This window comes from Diachasma alloeum, unplaced genomic scaffold, assembly GCF_001412515.2.
Source record: "Diachasma alloeum isolate Michigan unplaced genomic scaffold, Dall2.0 Dall_scaffold_00214, whole genome shotgun sequence".
NCBI lineage: Eukaryota > Metazoa > Arthropoda > Insecta > Hymenoptera > Braconidae > Diachasma > Diachasma alloeum.
The window spans coordinates 2,188,734-2,205,990 of NW_021680379.1; the positions used below are offsets into that span (position 1 = coordinate 2,188,734).

Consider the following 17,257-nt stretch of genomic DNA (forward strand, 5'->3'; position numbering starts at 1 on the left):
GAAATTCAAATATTCCCTTGTGATTCGTGACGTTTGACCTTCTTGAAAATTTAACGATTCCTTTGTGACCTTCGTGAAAGTTAAAATTCCCTTGTGAGTCTCATGATGTTTGACCCTCGTAAAATTAGATCGTCCTTTGTGAGCCTCGTGACGTTTGACTCTCGTGAAATTTGACCATCCCCTTATGACCCTTGTGACGTTTGACCCTCGTAAAATTTGAGAATCCCCTTGTGATCCACGTGACTTTTAACTCTCGTGAAATTCGCGATCGCGACGTAGATGTGGGAGCCACCAAGTGGTCTCTAAACTAACTACTCTTGGAGGGGCAACCAATGAGATCCCTCGGAAGGAACCAATGATGGAGCTCAACAAATAAGATCAAAGAGAATCCAGTGATCTCATTGGTCGCCCGCCAAGAGTAGTTAGTGGAGAGACCACTTGATGGCTCCCACATCTACGTTGCGATCGCGAATTTGGCCATCGCTTGTGACCCTCCTTACGTTTGACTCTCGTGAAATTCGACCATCCTCTTGTGACCCTCGTGACGTTTGACTACCGTAAAATTTGACCATTGTAACATTTAACCTCCGTGAAAAATGACCATCGTGAAATTCAACCCTTGTAAAATTCAATCATTTCCTTGTGACTCTTGAAATGTTTGACCGTTGTAAAATTTCACTCTTGTGACATTCGACCCTTACCCCGTCGATCACGTGAAGTCTAACCATTATGACGTCTAACATAGTTAATAATTGCTAGACAGTCTAACACTTATGATTTATATTTCAAACTTTTTTTTTCATCAGCCAACACGTCTCGAGAAAAACGAGGAGTTTTCTCAAATACCGGCAAATGGCGACGTGTGTTGTAAAAAATGTAAAAAACTTATCAGGTAATTTACCTAATTACCTGATAACCTTATTACCTGATTACCTTATTACCTTATTACCTTATCAGGTATTTACCTAATTTTTTACATGTAAAAAACTAGGTAATTTACCGGAGGTAATTTACTTCCCAACCCTGCTTTCACCTTTAAAGGGTTATGATGAAAATAAACTAGCCCTGAGGAGAAAACCTGCATTTGGGTCAAAACGTCGGCACTTTCATGATTCAATTTTATTTGAGTCATTCACCTTGAAACGCAAGGCCGACTATTATTTTAATAATCATTCTCGAATCCATTTTTATTGCAATAAATGAATACTCGGAGGAGAATCAGGAACCATAATATTTTTATTAATACGGAAAATTCATATTTTAAATCGAATGAACAATTTACTTATTTCAAATAAATAGTTGTCATATTTTACGAAAATCACATTTTCCTGTCTTTTGTGAACGAATTTATTAGAAAGTATGTTTCAACAATATTCGTGGGCTATGTGGAAAAAGGTCACATAAACTTAATGCAGGAAACACGAAATCTGGACGATTTGAGCTCTCTAGAATCATTCTGATCCAATTTTTGATTACACTTTTCACTCCAGTATATACGACCTTTTACCATCATCCCTCCGATAGTGAAATCATAGAACAGAAATTTCTTCCCCTCCCCCCCTAAATGTCTTACGTGATATATGTACAGTCCCTAATAATTATTACACGTTCATATTTTTCGAGTTTATTACCACGTCAAAGCGATAATAAATTATTAGTATCAAATAAAAAAAATTTCTTAATAGTAAAAAAACCTGTATTTTATATAAAGAAAACTTCGAATAAAAATTTTGATGAAATTCTAAAAAAAACTTTATTTGGTACTATTTAAATAAATTTTTATTTGATTGAAATCAATCATTTTTCGGGGTGAAGATTTTATGATTCAATCAATTTTTTCTCGTCTACACACTATGGCACTTGCGCGGACCCATCACATCAGTCGATTCTCCAATACAATCAATTTATACAAAGATATGTCACTCAACCAGTCCTCATTCAATTTATTAACAGGCGTAAGGAGAATCACGCGCCTCGTCAGACTAAATAGTAATTGATGGGCTCAAAATATAAGACCGGCTGACTTCACACATAATACTCCGTAATTTTAATGAAAAGTTCCATGAAAAATGAATATATAAAATTATTGTGTTTCATGAAAAACTACACAATTGACTCGTCAACTTTTCCTGCTAATTCTAAAATTTCAGCTAAGTTGGGCAATGCCTTTCGAATAATTTAGTCTAGATACCCCCTTTCATCTAATATGGGAAGGATCTTTACGAAAATCTCCCTGACCTTTGGATTCTTCAGAAGATTCACCTTCGCCACCCCATTTTTCATTACCTCATCCATCGGCTCAATTTCGTCGTCCTCTGCTATCATTTTCGGATAGAAGGTGAGGGCTGCCATGAGTGCCAAGTGGCGACGTTTGTGCATAGATTTTTTCAATTGCTCCAAAGTAGGAGGAGTTGCAACACAACCCAGTTTTTTCATTGTGCTTGACAACCGATCCAGGAACTTTTGTAAAAATATGTCGTCATGGGTGAATTTCAAACTTATCTCAGGGACAAGGCTGAGGAAGTAGGCGAGGTCACCGGCAGGCGAAGTCCAGATACTCATTTGATAATCCACCTGAGAATAGAAATCATGCAGAAAACGATTACAATTGGTTCGTCAAACATTTATAATCCAATCATTTTGAAATCACTTACGAATCGACACTCTTGAACTCCTCCATTTTCATTATCCTTGAACATGATGTTGTTCATCCACATATCGCCGTGATTTAGAACCAACAATTCATCCTCATCGTATTCAAAAACAACAAAAAGCTTCTGGGTTATTTCCTCCGACACTTTCTGAAGCTTATCAGATATCGAAACGAATTTTCCATTCTGCCAATCACGAATTCCGGCTCCAATGGACGCCAAACTTGTTGAAATAAATCGGAAGAACCCTTCGGGTAGATTACGACTGACAAAGGCATTCGAAATTCGAGACAGCGATCCAGGATTCTGTTTTGAGAGAAATAATGCACCAATACTAGAGATGTGAATACCGTCATGACCGGTAATTACTGGGCCGCGAATCTGATCATATGGTCAGAAAAAAAATGACGATTGGCTGTAAGCATGAAATGACCAAATAAATTTTGGACGTCACTTTATTTTTGAAGGTGGAAAAAGGGCGAAATTTGGAGTCGAAGACTCCTCTTAAACTTTACTGTACGACGCCCTCTCGTCAAGTTATTCAACTTTGAAATTGACCAATTACAGCGTTGCTCCACCCAGTGCGCCAGTGGTTGTCAACTCAATCATTTTCAAATGAGAAAAATCAGTATTTATTTTCCTTGCCATATATACCCTATTCGAGTTTTTACATATTTGCGGTTTCATGGGCCGACTTCCTCTCCAACCGTGTTGCATTGTACCCCAAAAGCTGTACCCCACGTATAGACTCTCCTGGTGACCAAGGGAAACCATGGAAAACCTTGGTCGACACGGGCGTCCATCAACCGAGCTTCATCGGAGAATGTTTTCCTAACACTTCTCCGATGATTCTCAGTGTCTAGACTTCCGTTCGACGGTTTCCGAAAGATTAAAAATTCCAATTGTCCCAAGCCGGATTCGAATCCGCACCTCATGGGTCCTGCCGTCCGGGCGAGCGATTTAACCACTTCGGCACCGTCACCTGTCCCAATGAGAAAAATCATCATTTTGAAATTTTTTCTCCATTACTCAAGGTATGACGATTGAAAACGAAAAATTTAAAAATGATAATTTTTCTCATTTGGAAACGGTTGAGTTGAAAACCACTGGCCTAGTGGGCGAAGCGATGCTGTGATTGGTCAACTTCAAAGTTGAATAACTTGACAGAGGGGGGGGGGAATTGTACATCAAAGTTCAAGAGGAACTTTCGACTCCAAATTTCACCCTGTTTTCACCATTAAGAATAAAATGCGCAGTTTTGGCATACCGTGTATAGATGACCCTCAATTTTTGCGTACCAGTTCAGTGATGTCTGTTATTGAGAATTGGGCCATTGACAATAATTAATAATTAATAAATAATTAATAATTCAATTCTATTAAAAAGTTGTACGAGCGAACCCTCAAAAGATGACCCAAAAATGATCGAAATAAAAATGATGGTCAATTTGCAACTATATACATGATTTTTGGTCATTCAAGTCTGGCCTGGCCGAAAGGGAAAATGACAGTCATTCCACATCTCTAACCAATACTGATCAATAGTATTAGAAGGTGAAATAATATTGATCAATCTTCCCAGAAAACAACTTTTTCCTTCTTACCTGTTCCTCCAATAAAATCGACCCTGCATGAAAATCTGCGAGATTTTCCAATGTCATGAAGACTTCAGCTTCATTGAATCCCACTTTACGATTTCTATTGCGGAATCCAAGAGGCATCAGGTCCTCCATAATAATAACATTGGGCTTATTCAAGGAGTAATATACCTTGGGGCCCAATTTCTTTCCAACAAGCTCCTCGATCTGTGGCAAAACATCTTCCAACATGTGTCGCTCATTGTCAAATACCTTATTTCGACGGATGTATTCTCCAGCAAGGTCATTGGCACCTGGCGCCTCCTTCATAATGAGATGTGCTTTTCTATCGACCCTTTCGAAGGCAAGTCCTTTGGGCACATTGCAGACATATTTGAGGGTGAATCTTGTCAGATAACTCAGATAATTCTCCCCTTTATTCAAGGCTGCTTTTTTCTCGAGTAGAACAACATCCTGAATGGTTTTATCGCGCATTCCCTTATGTAGAATATTTTGGAAGAAGATGTCATTGGGGCTGAGATTGTCTAGGGCCATGGCGTGCTGGAATGGCAATTGGTATGTTATCCTTCACAAACACTAGCCTTAACTCCACTTTTACTCGATTCGACAGGCCGAAAAGCCGTTGATTATCGTTGAGACGAGAGCACTTGAGATTTGCCTTGATTCCAAGAGGATTCTTAGTATTTGTATCGCATTTACATGATCCCCACCCATCGCTTGACCCAAGGTTGCAGTACCGAAGCGAATAAATCACGTGCGGTTATTATATAATAACTTCGCATTCTTGTGAGTAATAATGGTTTCATTCATTAGGGTTTACTCTCATCATGATGAAGCATTATTGACATACCATTCGTCCATCTTCTAATGCCCCAGTAACGGTTTAAGCTGTTGAAATCTCGATTTGGATGGAGTGCATGGGGTGTGGTGGAACCCTTGAAATCCTCTTCATAGCTTATAGAATAGACCACGAAGATTTTTTAGGCGCAATATCAATCTCAGCTTTCGAACATTTATTTCGAGAAAACGATGCTTGAAAAAATGAAATTTAACACATTGCGTCCATAAGAGGTGCATAGGGGAGGGGAGGGCAAAACGGACCACTGACTGAAAATTGGTAATTTTTGTTTTTTTTCTTTCCTTCAAATCAGGATCACTGAATGTGTTGAATTAAAAGTGAGTTTCTTGGATCGTAACCGTCACAGGGGTTTTATCGATGACAAGTGTTGTTGAACCGCAATTTGATCAGATTTGCTAATCACCTGAAACCACAAATGACTTTGAATTTGCTCCATTCGGAAGCAAAAACAAAAATTATCAATTTTCTGTCAGTGGTCCGTTTTGCCCTAGGGATCCGTTTTGCCCTGCGTTTCACGAATTCGCGCGTTCCTGAAATCTGGCAACTGTCCGCTCAGCGAGGTTAAACCGAACACATGCACGGAGAGAATTCAATAGTAAAAATTACCATGGCTATAGGAGAGAATGCTGTGACAATAGAGTAAAAGTGTCTGCTTCCAACGCACCCTACATAATGGTTCTTACTATGTCCCATGGTAATGCTTACCATGTCGCATGGTAATATTTACTATGTCACATGCCTACTATGTTCCATAGTAATACTTACTATTGTAGAGTACGCAGGTTTTCCTGATTTAAATAGACCGCGTTAATCTCTCTCACGGCGTAATTTAATATGAGGGCATCACGTTACGATACCTGAGGTGAATTCAAAATTTGGGAGAGGGAAGAGGAGTCTCGCTGATATCAAGAGGCATCTTCTTGAGCCTTCTTCTTCTTGGGACGACGACACCGAGCACACCGGGGACGGAGTTTGACGAACTCGAATTGTTGGTGTCTAACGAAAGGTACTCACCGGAAGTGAAGAGACTGTTTGCATCCTGTTGGCATGGACTACAAATTGACGATTGTCGGCAGAGCTCACCGACGGATATAAAAGAGAGACGACATCCAGTCCACAAGTATTCTGAATGTCGTATCTCATGACAAAGATGAGTATCTGATTATTTTTATTACCGCTGTACATCGATCGCATCATCGACTTTGAACCCGGAATAGAAGCTAATCCACGAAGACAACGAAACAAGACGTTCGTCACAATTAATAGTTGAAAAATTGTACAGAGTCGTGAGTAAGCAAGTTATAATATCGATTCAAATCATCTAATCGACTATCAACTTCTCATTATCTATCGCGTAAATCAACTAAACAAATATCAAGTGTACAGTGTGTTATAGTTTAATATTATTGAACTGACTCGGCTCAGTGTCTAATATACTGTGTTTTTTTTCTACAACAAATCGCCTAAAAAATTCCTGCACTTTCCGCTCCGTCGCCATCCTAGGAATCATCGGAATTATCAACATTTTTAACATTGGTACCTTTTAATTGTCGATCACTCTGTTATTCAATGTACTTTCGGAGAATCAATGAACGCGTGATTGTTATTCCATTTTATAAATAATTTATGTATGGATGACTGTGAGGTTGATCGAGCTAATAATAGATGGTCGGTTCCATGAGTTAGTTTCTATAAGAAGAGGTATTATAGTCGCTATACATTGTCTATACGGAACAAATCATGAAATGAGGAAAATTTGAAGGATATCAAGTATGTGTAATGTTTAGATCGGAATGATAAAATATATTACTAATTTTACAATGAACGTTTTTGCATGGATAAGCATTTGATTTGCCCGTGAATATTTCGCCCTTTACTATACGCTTGTTTTATTACACTATGTGATATAGGAATGCCTACTATGTCCGTAGAAATGGTTACCATGTGAATGGACGACGTTTGATCCTTTAACTCAATTCTTCTCCTTCGCTTGACGCCGTGTAGAACTCCAAATATAGCAAGAGGGGATCGAGTGGAAAGATCGCTAGACGTGTCCTCTTGTCTCTCAAATTGAAAATTCACTATTGTGAGCAAAAAAAAATGTTTTCCTTGAATATTTGGTAATTGTCAAAAAAGTCGAGAATCCTTCAGGGTAATTTACGTAAAGTACGTGGGTAAAAAACTGAATTTTTTCCGATGCTATTTATGTGGTCAACCTTGAACTTAATGCAACGCTAGACGTCCGCAACGCTTGCAATTATCACAAATAATCGAAGAATCATTGAACGATTGCTTCACGCATGGCATACATTTCCGGCTATATCCATTGCGGCATCACCCCAATGAGTGATTGATTGCAAAGTACAGTGGACTCTGGTTAGAGGCATATTGGTTAGTGTCGAACTTCCCCTCAATTTTTTTGTCTCGCCGCTGGAGCGCTTCCCCCACTCTGTCCCCACGCACGCCGGAGAGTAAACACTCCAATATTTTCTTCAAATTGCTATTGTCTTCCGATTCCAGTAAAGACGAAAAATAAAATATTCTGCATTTGAATTGTCGATCAAAAAATTTAGTCCACTTCTGGCTGTTATGGGGGGAGGATCTCGTTTTGTTGGCATAAAATTAATTCGAAATTGGATTAAATAAAATAATGAAGGGAGGTAAAGAAAACGACTGTAACATTTTTGATTCACATGGTTCGTTAACTCCAGAAGAAATATCTGTTCTATGGAATGTTAGGTACAAAGCTTCTGTGATCAAATATAGTCAATGAAATTAAAAATATTGATAATAAAAAAATCGTCTGAATCTATATGAATATTGCTATTATAGTTGAAACTGTGAACTAAAGTTTATCATTAAAATAAAGTGTTGAATTGAGAGAGAAAAGAAATAGTATTTTTCATTTTATCGTTCCCAGTTTTCTCGGAAGTCGGGCTCGGCGTGAGCGCGTAGTGGGGGCAGGGAAATAGAGTCGAATTCTCCGAATTCGCTTCCCCTATCCCGCAAAACAGTCGACTCTAACCAGAGTCCACTGTACGTGATTTGCAGATTTTCTCGTCGGGTTCCATTAGTGCTGCCACGGAACATGCTAAATGCGTAACAGAGATCTTTGTCAAGTCGAAGGTCTGCTCGTAAGATAGATTGTTTTTTCTGCACTGAATATTTGCTGACTCAATTCGTGTTTGAGGCGCAATCAGGAATTGCGCCTTGAGCAGGAATTAATTAGGCGGCATCGTGGATTCTGTGATAATGATTGTTAACTATTCAAATCGATGATTGCCTGTCAATTTGCATGATTGCATGTTTTGAAGTGAGTTCGAATATTGACATAGATCTGTTACTATGCGTGGGTTGAATTAATTGTCATACTGACTAGCTTTTCTCAGATCCGCGATTTTCTCTAAAAAAATTATTCCTAAAACTTTATTATTTAAAAAAATAACAACGAAATTTCAGTTCTTCTTCCTTTGATTCTTCTCACCTGATTATTATATCGTTATCTCTTCTAACTCAAGAACGTCAGCAAAATACGTAAATATACAAGTTATTTTTTTGAGGCTATGGACCTCTATCAAATGAGTAATATTTGATATTTTTTTAACAGTTATATGGAAGATTTTTACTACTGTTAGTCGCTTCATAACTTTTTCCTAATTTTTGCTCATTTTTAACAGTTTAACAGGACATTTCTCAACACATAAATAAAAAGTATTTGCTGGAGAGTAATCGTAACCGCAAGTTCGCCTACAGACTCGCCCGCACGCCAGGAGGTGAGCTCTCTCAGTACATGATGAGCACGCTCGCCCTGATGTCCTCGAGTGGAAATTTCTCCAAGTCCACCTGAAGTACGGATCAGAACTTCATCCAGTTTTTGTCAGGTTCGACTGATGAGGTGATTTTTTATGAGAACCTGACCAAGTTTTGAGCCAGTAGATCGGATTTGAAAATCTGCAGGCGGACTCAGATCGAGTTCTCAGGTCAGTCTGAGGTCAGGATGTCTAAACCCAATTTGATCTGATTCGGATCTGATGCACCTGATTTTCATTTGAACGGGATCAATTGAAGAGAAAATGATCAGTTTCAGATCCGGTCCACCTGACATTAATTTTAATAAGTTTTTCGGATAATTTAATTAACTATTAGTATCATATTCAAATTAAGTTTTATCAACCATTATCAATAATTATTTTCACTTTTTAAAAAGGATCATTATAATATAATTAAAATAAATTAAATTAATTTAATTTAATTAATCAATTTAATCAACAATAATTATGTGCAAATAATTTAATTAACCATAATTAGAAGCGTATGCGAAGCGAGCAACCAGGCTCTGATTTTTTTCAACTTGTGTCGAGAAATATTTGCAGGAAAGAAATCCAAACAATTTAAGTATACCATTAAAATGAAAATCCAGTTTCTAGCGAATTTTTCATGTATTTTTGTCATGTGTGATGTACCTCGATTTCCATGATTGAATCTCGAAAAATTAACAATTTTCTTCTCTAGTGGAATTGAAGGGCCTTCGGCGTAAAATCCTCCTGAAGAAACTCATTGCATGACGGCCGATAGAAAACAACAGATTTATCTTCATGGTTCACTTCCATGTTGATAATCTCCGCGAAACGCTTATCCGACAAATTTTTCATGAACTTGAAGAACGTCTGCGTGAACTTGGTTGCAAACTTTCCCTTTTTCTCTCCACTATTATCATCTGAGAAAATGTGAAGATAAATTACTTGACGTTTATCATCCCCTGAGGTTTATTTTCAACTTCCTCGTGCAGTCCATGAATATCTGTCGAAATTCTGCAGGAACTTGACATGTCGATGAGAACTATCATCATTCGGTATGAAAGTGGTCCTGTGAACCTCAGGTATCACTATCGGGCTGACCTCCGGCGCGTCAGGTTGACCTGCCTCCGCTACTGTGGCAATATCAGGCACCGGTTCTGCTGGATTTTCTGACCCTTCGTGAGATATCTCAATGTCACTCATGATTTTGAAGAAAATTCTGTGAATTTCAACCAAAAATTTACGTCAAAGATTTAGAATTTCTTGTGTCATGTGAAGTCATCGCTAAGTGCTTTGTAAAATGGTACAGTAGACTCTCGCTAGTTGCTCATCGAAAGGGCTATAGGGGTACCATTTCCGAGAAATGAACAACTTTCCACCGGCCCCATTTCTCAAGCAATGCCGACCCAAGTTCTCAGAAAAATGAGAGGGAATGAATACAGTAGACTCTCGCTAGTTGCTCATCGAAAGGGCTGTAGAGGTACCATTTCCAAGAAATGAGCAACTTTCTACCCCCCCCCCCCCTCCCACTCATCAACCAATGCCGACCCAAGTTCTCAGAAAAATGAGAAGGAATGAATAGTTTTATTTTTGAATGAAATTATTTGGACCTCTGTGTTTACGTACGGAGGACAAAAGGAAGCGATAAGGCGGCCGAGGGTGCGGGACAGCGCTTGAGCGTCCGAGAAGATGATTACTGTATATATTTTTTCCGGACACATCGGATGTTGAATTAAACATGTTTTCAAATATCCATTGTTCCCCGTTGCTCATCAATGCAGGGTGTATCTTCCTCGGTCAGTTGGTCGATGATGAAGCTAGCGACCGTGTCAGGTGAGTCTAGAGAGATACAAGAAACCACAGGAAGCAATTTTTGACGATGTCATTTAACAATCTCGAGCACCACAGGAAAATTTTTGAAGATAAAAAAAAATCAAATTGTAGAATGAATTATCAGAAATAGTACTCTGCTTGCACTGTGGAATGAGTTCATTCCCCTAATCTCGAATGAAAAAAAAGACGATTTTGGTCATTATTTTTTCTCATTTTTTCCCTTTTAAGAAAAAAAAAGAAATTCAATTTGCATTTTCTGAAAAAAAAACCTTCAAGCAAAGTCCCACATGGAAAAAATTTATAAGGAGAATTAATTTCAAAGTGAAGAATTCGCGGAGGAAGGATTGACGGGGAAAAAATTCAGGGATTTTTTAACGGGAAAAAAGAAACTCCGGCCACTTTTCAAGATTTTGACGTATTTCCTCATTGAAAATAAAGTATTTAATGGAATCAAAGAAAATTGAAAAATCTAATTCTATTATATTATTCCATAGAAGTTAATAAAAATCTTGAAAATTTCCGTAAAAACTTGCAATTTTTAATTGATTCAAAATGAAGAATAATTTAATCAATTGCCGTTGGTCTGTTCCTGAAAAATTTGAAATGTCATTGAATTTTCAAGATTTTTCCCCCTTCAAGTTTTATATCGCTCTCCTGAAAATGACTACCAAATAGTCCATTAAATGTCCATTTTTTCGAATAGTATACTATACAGTAATTTTTCTGATATTATCTTCTTCGTGTTGACAATTTAATATTCTTTTGGTGTACTTACGATGATTGAATAACCCAAAAATTCATTTTTTGTTTCAGTATTATGGTGGACGTTCTCTCAAATTCAGGGTTCTGCCCAAGGAATTCCCTTAGACATTGCGGATCCTGAAAGAAATATTACTGAAGAAATGACGCCGGTGAACATTCAAATAACGGAATATCCAGGGGGCCATATGCTCCTCATAACTCCTGAAGAAGTTCATACTAACGTTTCTAAGACTCCATCTGTCGGAAGAGTTCCATCTTCTAGTGAAAATACCGACCATTGTCTTCAAAATACCTTTAACAAGACCATTCTAGGCTTACAAAAGCAACTCAACGAAATTTCATCAAAAGTAAGTGTTTTGGAATCAAAACTAGAGAGAAGACTGATTCACGATGTTAAGAATTCACCGAATGTCTTCTTCGTCCCTCCGACGAGTCCTGAACCTTCGTTAATGGGCGGATCTGCTCTTGAACATTTGAGAGATAAGAAACCTGCTGATAGGGTTGAGTGGATAATTCCTTTGACAGAATCCACAACTCCAGCTCCTGAGCCACCGCCCAAAAATCTATTCTCCAGAATCATTTCCCAGGAGCACGCTGCAACTTCATCAATCCCTCAACAGCAGATCGATCTTCTGAATCGAGCGAAAAGAAGGAGCGAGAAGAGGCGTGAAGCACTTGATAAGAAACCGAAAGTATTGTCCCTGTGTGCTCGGATCATTCCCGTCGATGAGAAAACTCAAAACATGTCCTCAATCCCAACTATCCGCCGGTCCAAGAGGAATCGTCGTGATGCATTCAGTAAGGACAATAGTTTGAAGGAACACTCGATGATGTCAGAATGGCTACGTGCGGTGTACAAGCCCCAAGAAGAACGTAAAATGGTCCGGAATGCAGCACTGAAAGCGTGGTTGGGTAACAAGTTAGAGAGAGATGGCTTGAAGGTTGATAATGTCAAACTTCGTTATGCGGGGGAGGCTCCCTCAGTGGCTCTGAAGATGCATGAAGTCCATGCATCCACGAACGATTATGATCAGGAGGATCAGCGAAAATGAGGTGATGAGAGCAAGGATAAGTAGGCCGTCTCAGAAATATTTCGATTCAGTGTGGTTTATAAAGTGTTTTTTTTTATAGCAACAGTAGTGATCACACGGGTAGCGTGCGGCTCTGGTGGTCGTCTAAGCTAAACAGCGTTTAGTCTGGTTAGTACTTGGATGGGTGTCCGCCCTGCATGGTTTCCCTGGTAGTAGTCCTAGCCCGAATGGGGTGAGTGGAGAAGAGTAAGAGAGGCATAACAGGGGACGAAATTAGACGCCTATAAAACTGTAACGGTAGTAGGAACGATATATGAATAAAAATATGTATTTCCTTTTATGCTCAAGGTAAAATAAGTAGATTACTGCACAAATTTTTTTACGTCATTGTTTCACGTCGCTGTGACTCGGTTTGAGTGTGCTGCAAAATCTGATAAACACTTTGAGGTATTTACGACGAGGTTGAAAAAATCTGGGGTAAGTTCTGAGAAAAATCCTGGCGTCAAGTTTTTACATCTTTAATGGGTAAATATTTCGAATTACTGAAGAGTATCACTTTCTAAATAATGCAATAGTCATTTAAAATTTTTTTAAAATTTAACATGGATTCTGATGGGAAAACATGGTTTTACTCAAGAAAGTCTATTATATCTTGATAAAAAATTGTTATGAAGAAATTCGAATATTTTCTTGTGTTTGGGCGAGGGGGAAGGAGGGTTATTATTATGGTAATCTTAAGTCTCGCCTTAAGAGGTAACGGTACGACCGCAAAAATCGTAGTAGAGCTACCCTCCGCTAGAGGGATACATACCAACCGATAGATGGCATTAGCATCGATGTAATGATGCCAGTCAGTAAAGACTTCTAGCAACTAGCAAGCCATGTTGGGCGCCGCAGTGGGGACGCCGTGCGCTTACGGAAAATAGGAGGAGTGGGAATGAGCGCTAGACCCATCTAGCGGATCCTTAGAAATTTATATTTGCAGAGTCTTCACTTTATCTTCCTAATTATTTATCATTCAATATTCAAATGGTCCGTACGCCCAAGTTATTCGAAGAATCTTAACTCTTGAACTTTCATTGGATTGTACAATATAAATCCTTGGTGCTGATATCTGCATTTTCAAATTCGTCCAATGATAGACAAGAGATTTGACTCTTTTCATTACAGTTTCCGGTGGTAGATAAATCTGTAATTTTTTACTCCTCATATGAATATGAAAATTATTCAGAACATAGATAATCCCTCCAATGACAAATGTACAATCTCAAAGGTCTCAGTCAATTATTTGACTGCCAAATGACCCTTCGAAAATTCGTCGGTAAACTGCGGGGCTACCTTCTCCTCTTAAGGATGAAAGTTAACCCTTAACTGGTCGTATCGTGAGGGAATCCCTGCTAAACCATACGCAACCTATAGGGTGTGACTGTAGAGGGAGACACTGTTATTTTTGCATTTCTAGATTAATTATTATCAATAATACTGGACCGCCGAAGGTGCACAAACTCAACCAGATCGTTTCTATTCATATCAACTTTCCTTTAGAATTTATCCCAGATATTAATCTTCAAAATTCAAATTATATTTATACTATTTTAACGTAAATGTCCTACGATTTTTCATGCATCGCTAAATTCATATGCATATTAGCCAAGCGATTTGTACTTTGACTCAGAGATTAGATTCTATTTTCAACAAACGGTCGATAACGCATTATATAATCCATTATAATCTCATGTTTACTCACAACAAATGTTTCAATGTTTCGTGTGTTGCATTATTGGCGATCTTGCATCCCTATTCATACTAGTTTTGATAACATGAGTTCAGAAAACATCTTTATACCTAAGTTGGAAAATTCTTAGAAGAGGTCATGTACTTGAAGAAGATCGCGACCTTGCCCCACATCCATGGTACTGCCTCAGTCCACAGAATTGTGAACTCGAAGTGAATTACATAAGTATAGATAACATATTGAGCAACTGTTTATTTTCTTTTAAATCTTTCATTCCAGCTAGTGATACAAAAATAGTTGTCCAAAATTTATGGCATAGTCTCCTAAATTTTAAATGACATTGCCGAAAATCGTTTGGTGGAATAATTCCAACATGATGACGAATATCAACGTAATTGCAAATTATTTTCCACAGCTCATGAATCATCTTCACAGATTTAGTGTACATTTGTAAAATCTGGATGATCAGTAACATCACATATATCATCAGGTAATCGTTGACATGTGAGAACTGGAGGAACTTCGCAGACACACTTGACACAAACTGAGTCATAATTTGTTTTTTGGTTGAGTTCCTCTCCTAGACGTATCTTGAGAGTTCCAAACTTACACATCATATCTTCGGAGCCTGAGTCATCCTCGCTGCCTCCTGATGAAGCTGTGGTTCCTTCGGGCTTGATAACTTTGTCTTGACTATTCTCTGTTGCAATCGAAAATGAATAATTTCATCAGAAATCCTCAAATAGATTAGCTAGATGATAACATGAGGCTGCACTTACGATATCTGTATGCTACCGGGCAGTCTGTCTGGGGTGATTGTGCGCTGTAGTAAACAGGTGGATAGTTATTATGAAGTTCGTCCGAGTGACGGAGTTCAATTCCACATTCGGAATTGATTCTGACTCTGCAGAATGGTTCAACGTTTTCACCTGTGAAAAAAATGATATTTCAGGATGAATATGTTGGTGATCATTTTGATTATAGTTAGGGCTGAAACTGTATTTGACCTTTGTATCCAGCATCACAATAGCAATCTTTTTTCGGTTCTCCGGCTGGTGAGAAGTATTCAGCGGCTTTGTATATTTTTCCATCGACTTCACATGTTGGCCAATCCTCTGGTTTTTTAGCTGAAAAATGCCTTGTGTCGTTAAAGCAGCATAAACATCAATTTTATTTTTAAGGGACACACGGATAGAGTTGGTGTGCGGTCACCGGCCATATCGTAAAGGAAAAAAATGAAACTGATAAAAAATGATGAATTTTCCTCACAAATTAAGTAAGCTTGCGTATATGTGAAATTCGAAGGTTGAATAATCGAGATTCTACAGTTCCTGCCAATTCATTTTTCAAATCACAGAAGTTACCACTTGGTAAAGGGGAGCGGATCAAAACTCATTGACACACTAAAATCTGGAGAGGGCCCGCCAGTTTTTCATTTCTGGTGCCATAAACATATGATTTCTCAAACTAATTTCTAATGAATTATGATTGTCAGAACCCAATCGGTATAGAGTATTAGCTATTTTTTGTGCCCCCTTCGATACGTCCCATATGTTGGTGACAAGATAGTGCTCGTACGGGGTAATTGTAAAGTGACTCTCATAAGACGCTGTATATTTAATATTTTTAATATTTTGTTTGCAAGGAAACGAAGAGGTCGGTTGTGTTCGGCATCCTTGCATCACATTTCTCTATTTAGAAGGTTTTCCCTCGAAATTTTCCATGTATAGCGCATTGTCGACGGTTTCCATATAACCTGGCTGAGGAAGTACCTTAACACTTCACTTAAAATGTATTTCATATTTTAATCTTTAAAAAACGAAGTGTGTTCTCACTTTACCGGCAGAATCTTACGTCAGAATAAGGATTTCTGAAACGAGTTTTCAATTCAAAATGTATGTCACTTACGGCAAACTGGGGCCCCCGGACAGCACTGGGTTGCCTTTCTAGGATTATAACAGTCAGGAAGATGACGAGTAAAGCAATCAACAATAGCACAAGTAAATTCAGCACTGAAACGTAATGTCAGTAGTAATCAAATAGTTGTTTGGAAATTATGTAGTGCCTAAGCGGTGGGTCGGAATAAGCCAACATCTTTCATGAAAATTGATCTTCGATCAAAAATGAGTTTTCCTATTTTACTAAAGATGAAAGGAACGTGAAGTTGTTTTATATCGAAATATCTCGAAACTGCCTGACTGCTAATCCTTAATTCTGATTGGTCAATATGTGACACAAAGTTATTCACAAAAAAACGCGGCATTTTCAAATTCTTCAGTGACATAATTTCAAATTTTTCAGTGGTAAATTTTTTTTTCATATATATATATATAGATATAGATATAGATTTTGCACGCAATTACAACTGGCCTCCGCTACATCAAACAGACGTAGTCGCCTCCGATTTTTGAAAAATTTTCGGTCCCCCGCTCGAAAAACATACTCCTTCCGGGTTAAATACCTCTGGGTTTTAACATTGCGAAATGTGTGTGGTGTGCGTAGCGTCCTGAACTCCAGAATTGTGGAATTACCCATTTCAAAAAGTTGGGTTAAACCCAGAGGTACCTAATCGCCTCCGATTTGACGCAGTGGCCTCTCAGAGAAGAGGCGAGTAGGATAGCCACATGTAGTGTATATGGAGGCGTACATGTACGCTGTGCATATTTATACATATATATATATATATATATATATATATATATATATATATATATATATATATATATATATATATNTACTCCTTCCGGGTTAAATACCTCTGGGTTTTAACATTGCGAAATGTGTGTGGTGTGCGTAGCGTCCTGAACTCCAGAATTGTGGAATTACCCATTTCAAAAAGTTGGGTTAAACCCAGAGGTACCTAATCGCCTCCGATTTGACGCAGTGGCCTCTCAGAGAAGAGGCGAGTAGGATAGCCACATGTAGTGTATATGGAGGCGTACATGTACGCTGTGCATATTTATACATATATATATATATATATATATATATA

At 38.2% G+C, this 17,257-nt stretch overlaps 3 protein-coding genes across 11 annotated transcripts in view; 1 reads left to right on the forward strand and 2 right to left on the reverse strand.

Annotated features, from left to right (window-relative positions):
• Positions 1–1,318: 1,318 nt before the first annotated feature.
• On the reverse strand, positions 1,319–6,217 carry LOC107037209. The gene is made up of 4 exons (XM_015255618.2): positions 6,122–6,217; positions 4,255–5,202; positions 2,655–2,957; positions 1,319–2,574 (listed from the first exon to the last, which is right to left on the reverse strand). The coding sequence occupies exons 2-4, from the start codon at positions 4,780–4,782 to the stop codon at positions 2,179–2,181; spliced, it is 1,227 nt and encodes a 408-aa protein (XP_015111104.1). The 5' UTR covers positions 4,783–5,202; positions 6,122–6,217; the 3' UTR covers positions 1,319–2,178.
• LOC107037210 lies at positions 6,022–13,207 on the forward strand. 9 transcript variants are annotated; one of them, XM_015255623.2, is made up of 4 exons: positions 6,022–6,393; positions 8,785–9,087; positions 11,551–12,552; positions 12,631–13,207. In XM_015255623.2, the coding sequence occupies exon 3, from the start codon at positions 11,640–11,642 to the stop codon at positions 12,549–12,551; it is 912 nt and encodes a 303-aa protein (XP_015111109.1). In that variant the 5' UTR covers positions 6,022–6,393; positions 8,785–9,087; positions 11,551–11,639; the 3' UTR covers position 12,552; positions 12,631–13,207. The 9 variants fall into 9 exon arrangements, with proteins under 9 accessions (XP_015111109.1, XP_015111107.1, XP_015111111.1 ...); XM_015255621.1 differs by lacking the exon at positions 6,022–6,393 and adding an exon at positions 6,727–7,193; XM_015255625.1 differs by lacking the exon at positions 6,022–6,393 and adding an exon at positions 8,097–8,233.
• Positions 13,208–14,493: 1,286 nt separating this feature from the next.
• Positions 14,494–17,257, reverse strand: part of LOC107037211 — a 3,711-nt gene continuing 947 nt past the window's right edge. Inside the window, exons 3-6 of the mRNA XM_015255629.1 lie at positions 16,174–16,277; positions 15,273–15,392; positions 15,045–15,194; positions 14,494–14,965 (exon numbers count right to left, since the gene is read on the reverse strand). Coding sequence (XP_015111115.1) covers positions 14,703–14,965; positions 15,045–15,194; positions 15,273–15,392; positions 16,174–16,277 — 637 coding nt within the window. The 3' untranslated portion in view covers positions 14,494–14,702. The remainder of the gene's footprint in view (positions 14,966–15,044; positions 15,195–15,272; positions 15,393–16,173; positions 16,278–17,257) is intronic.

Bases quoted from the DNA above. Each gene is read 5' to 3' on its own strand.
- LOC107037210 (XM_015255619.1), top strand. From the start codon at position 10,680: ATGCAGGGTGTATCTTCCTCGGTCAGTTGGTCGATGATGAAGCTAGCG. The intron at 10,738-11,550 runs GTGAGTCTAGAG...TTTTTGTTTCAG, and splicing joins GAAGCTAGCGACCGTGTCAG to TATTATGGTGGACGTTCTCT.
- LOC107037209 (XM_015255618.2), bottom strand. From the start codon at position 4,782: ATGGCCCTAGACAATCTCAGCCCCAATGACATCTTCTTCCAAAATATT. The intron at 2,958-4,254 runs GTAAGAAGGAAA...CTCTCAAAACAG, and splicing joins CGATTTTATTGGAGGAACAG to AATCCTGGATCGCTGTCTCG. The intron at 2,575-2,654 runs GTAAGTGATTTC...TTCTATTCTCAG, and splicing joins GAGTTCAAGAGTGTCGATTC to GTGGATTATCAAATGAGTAT.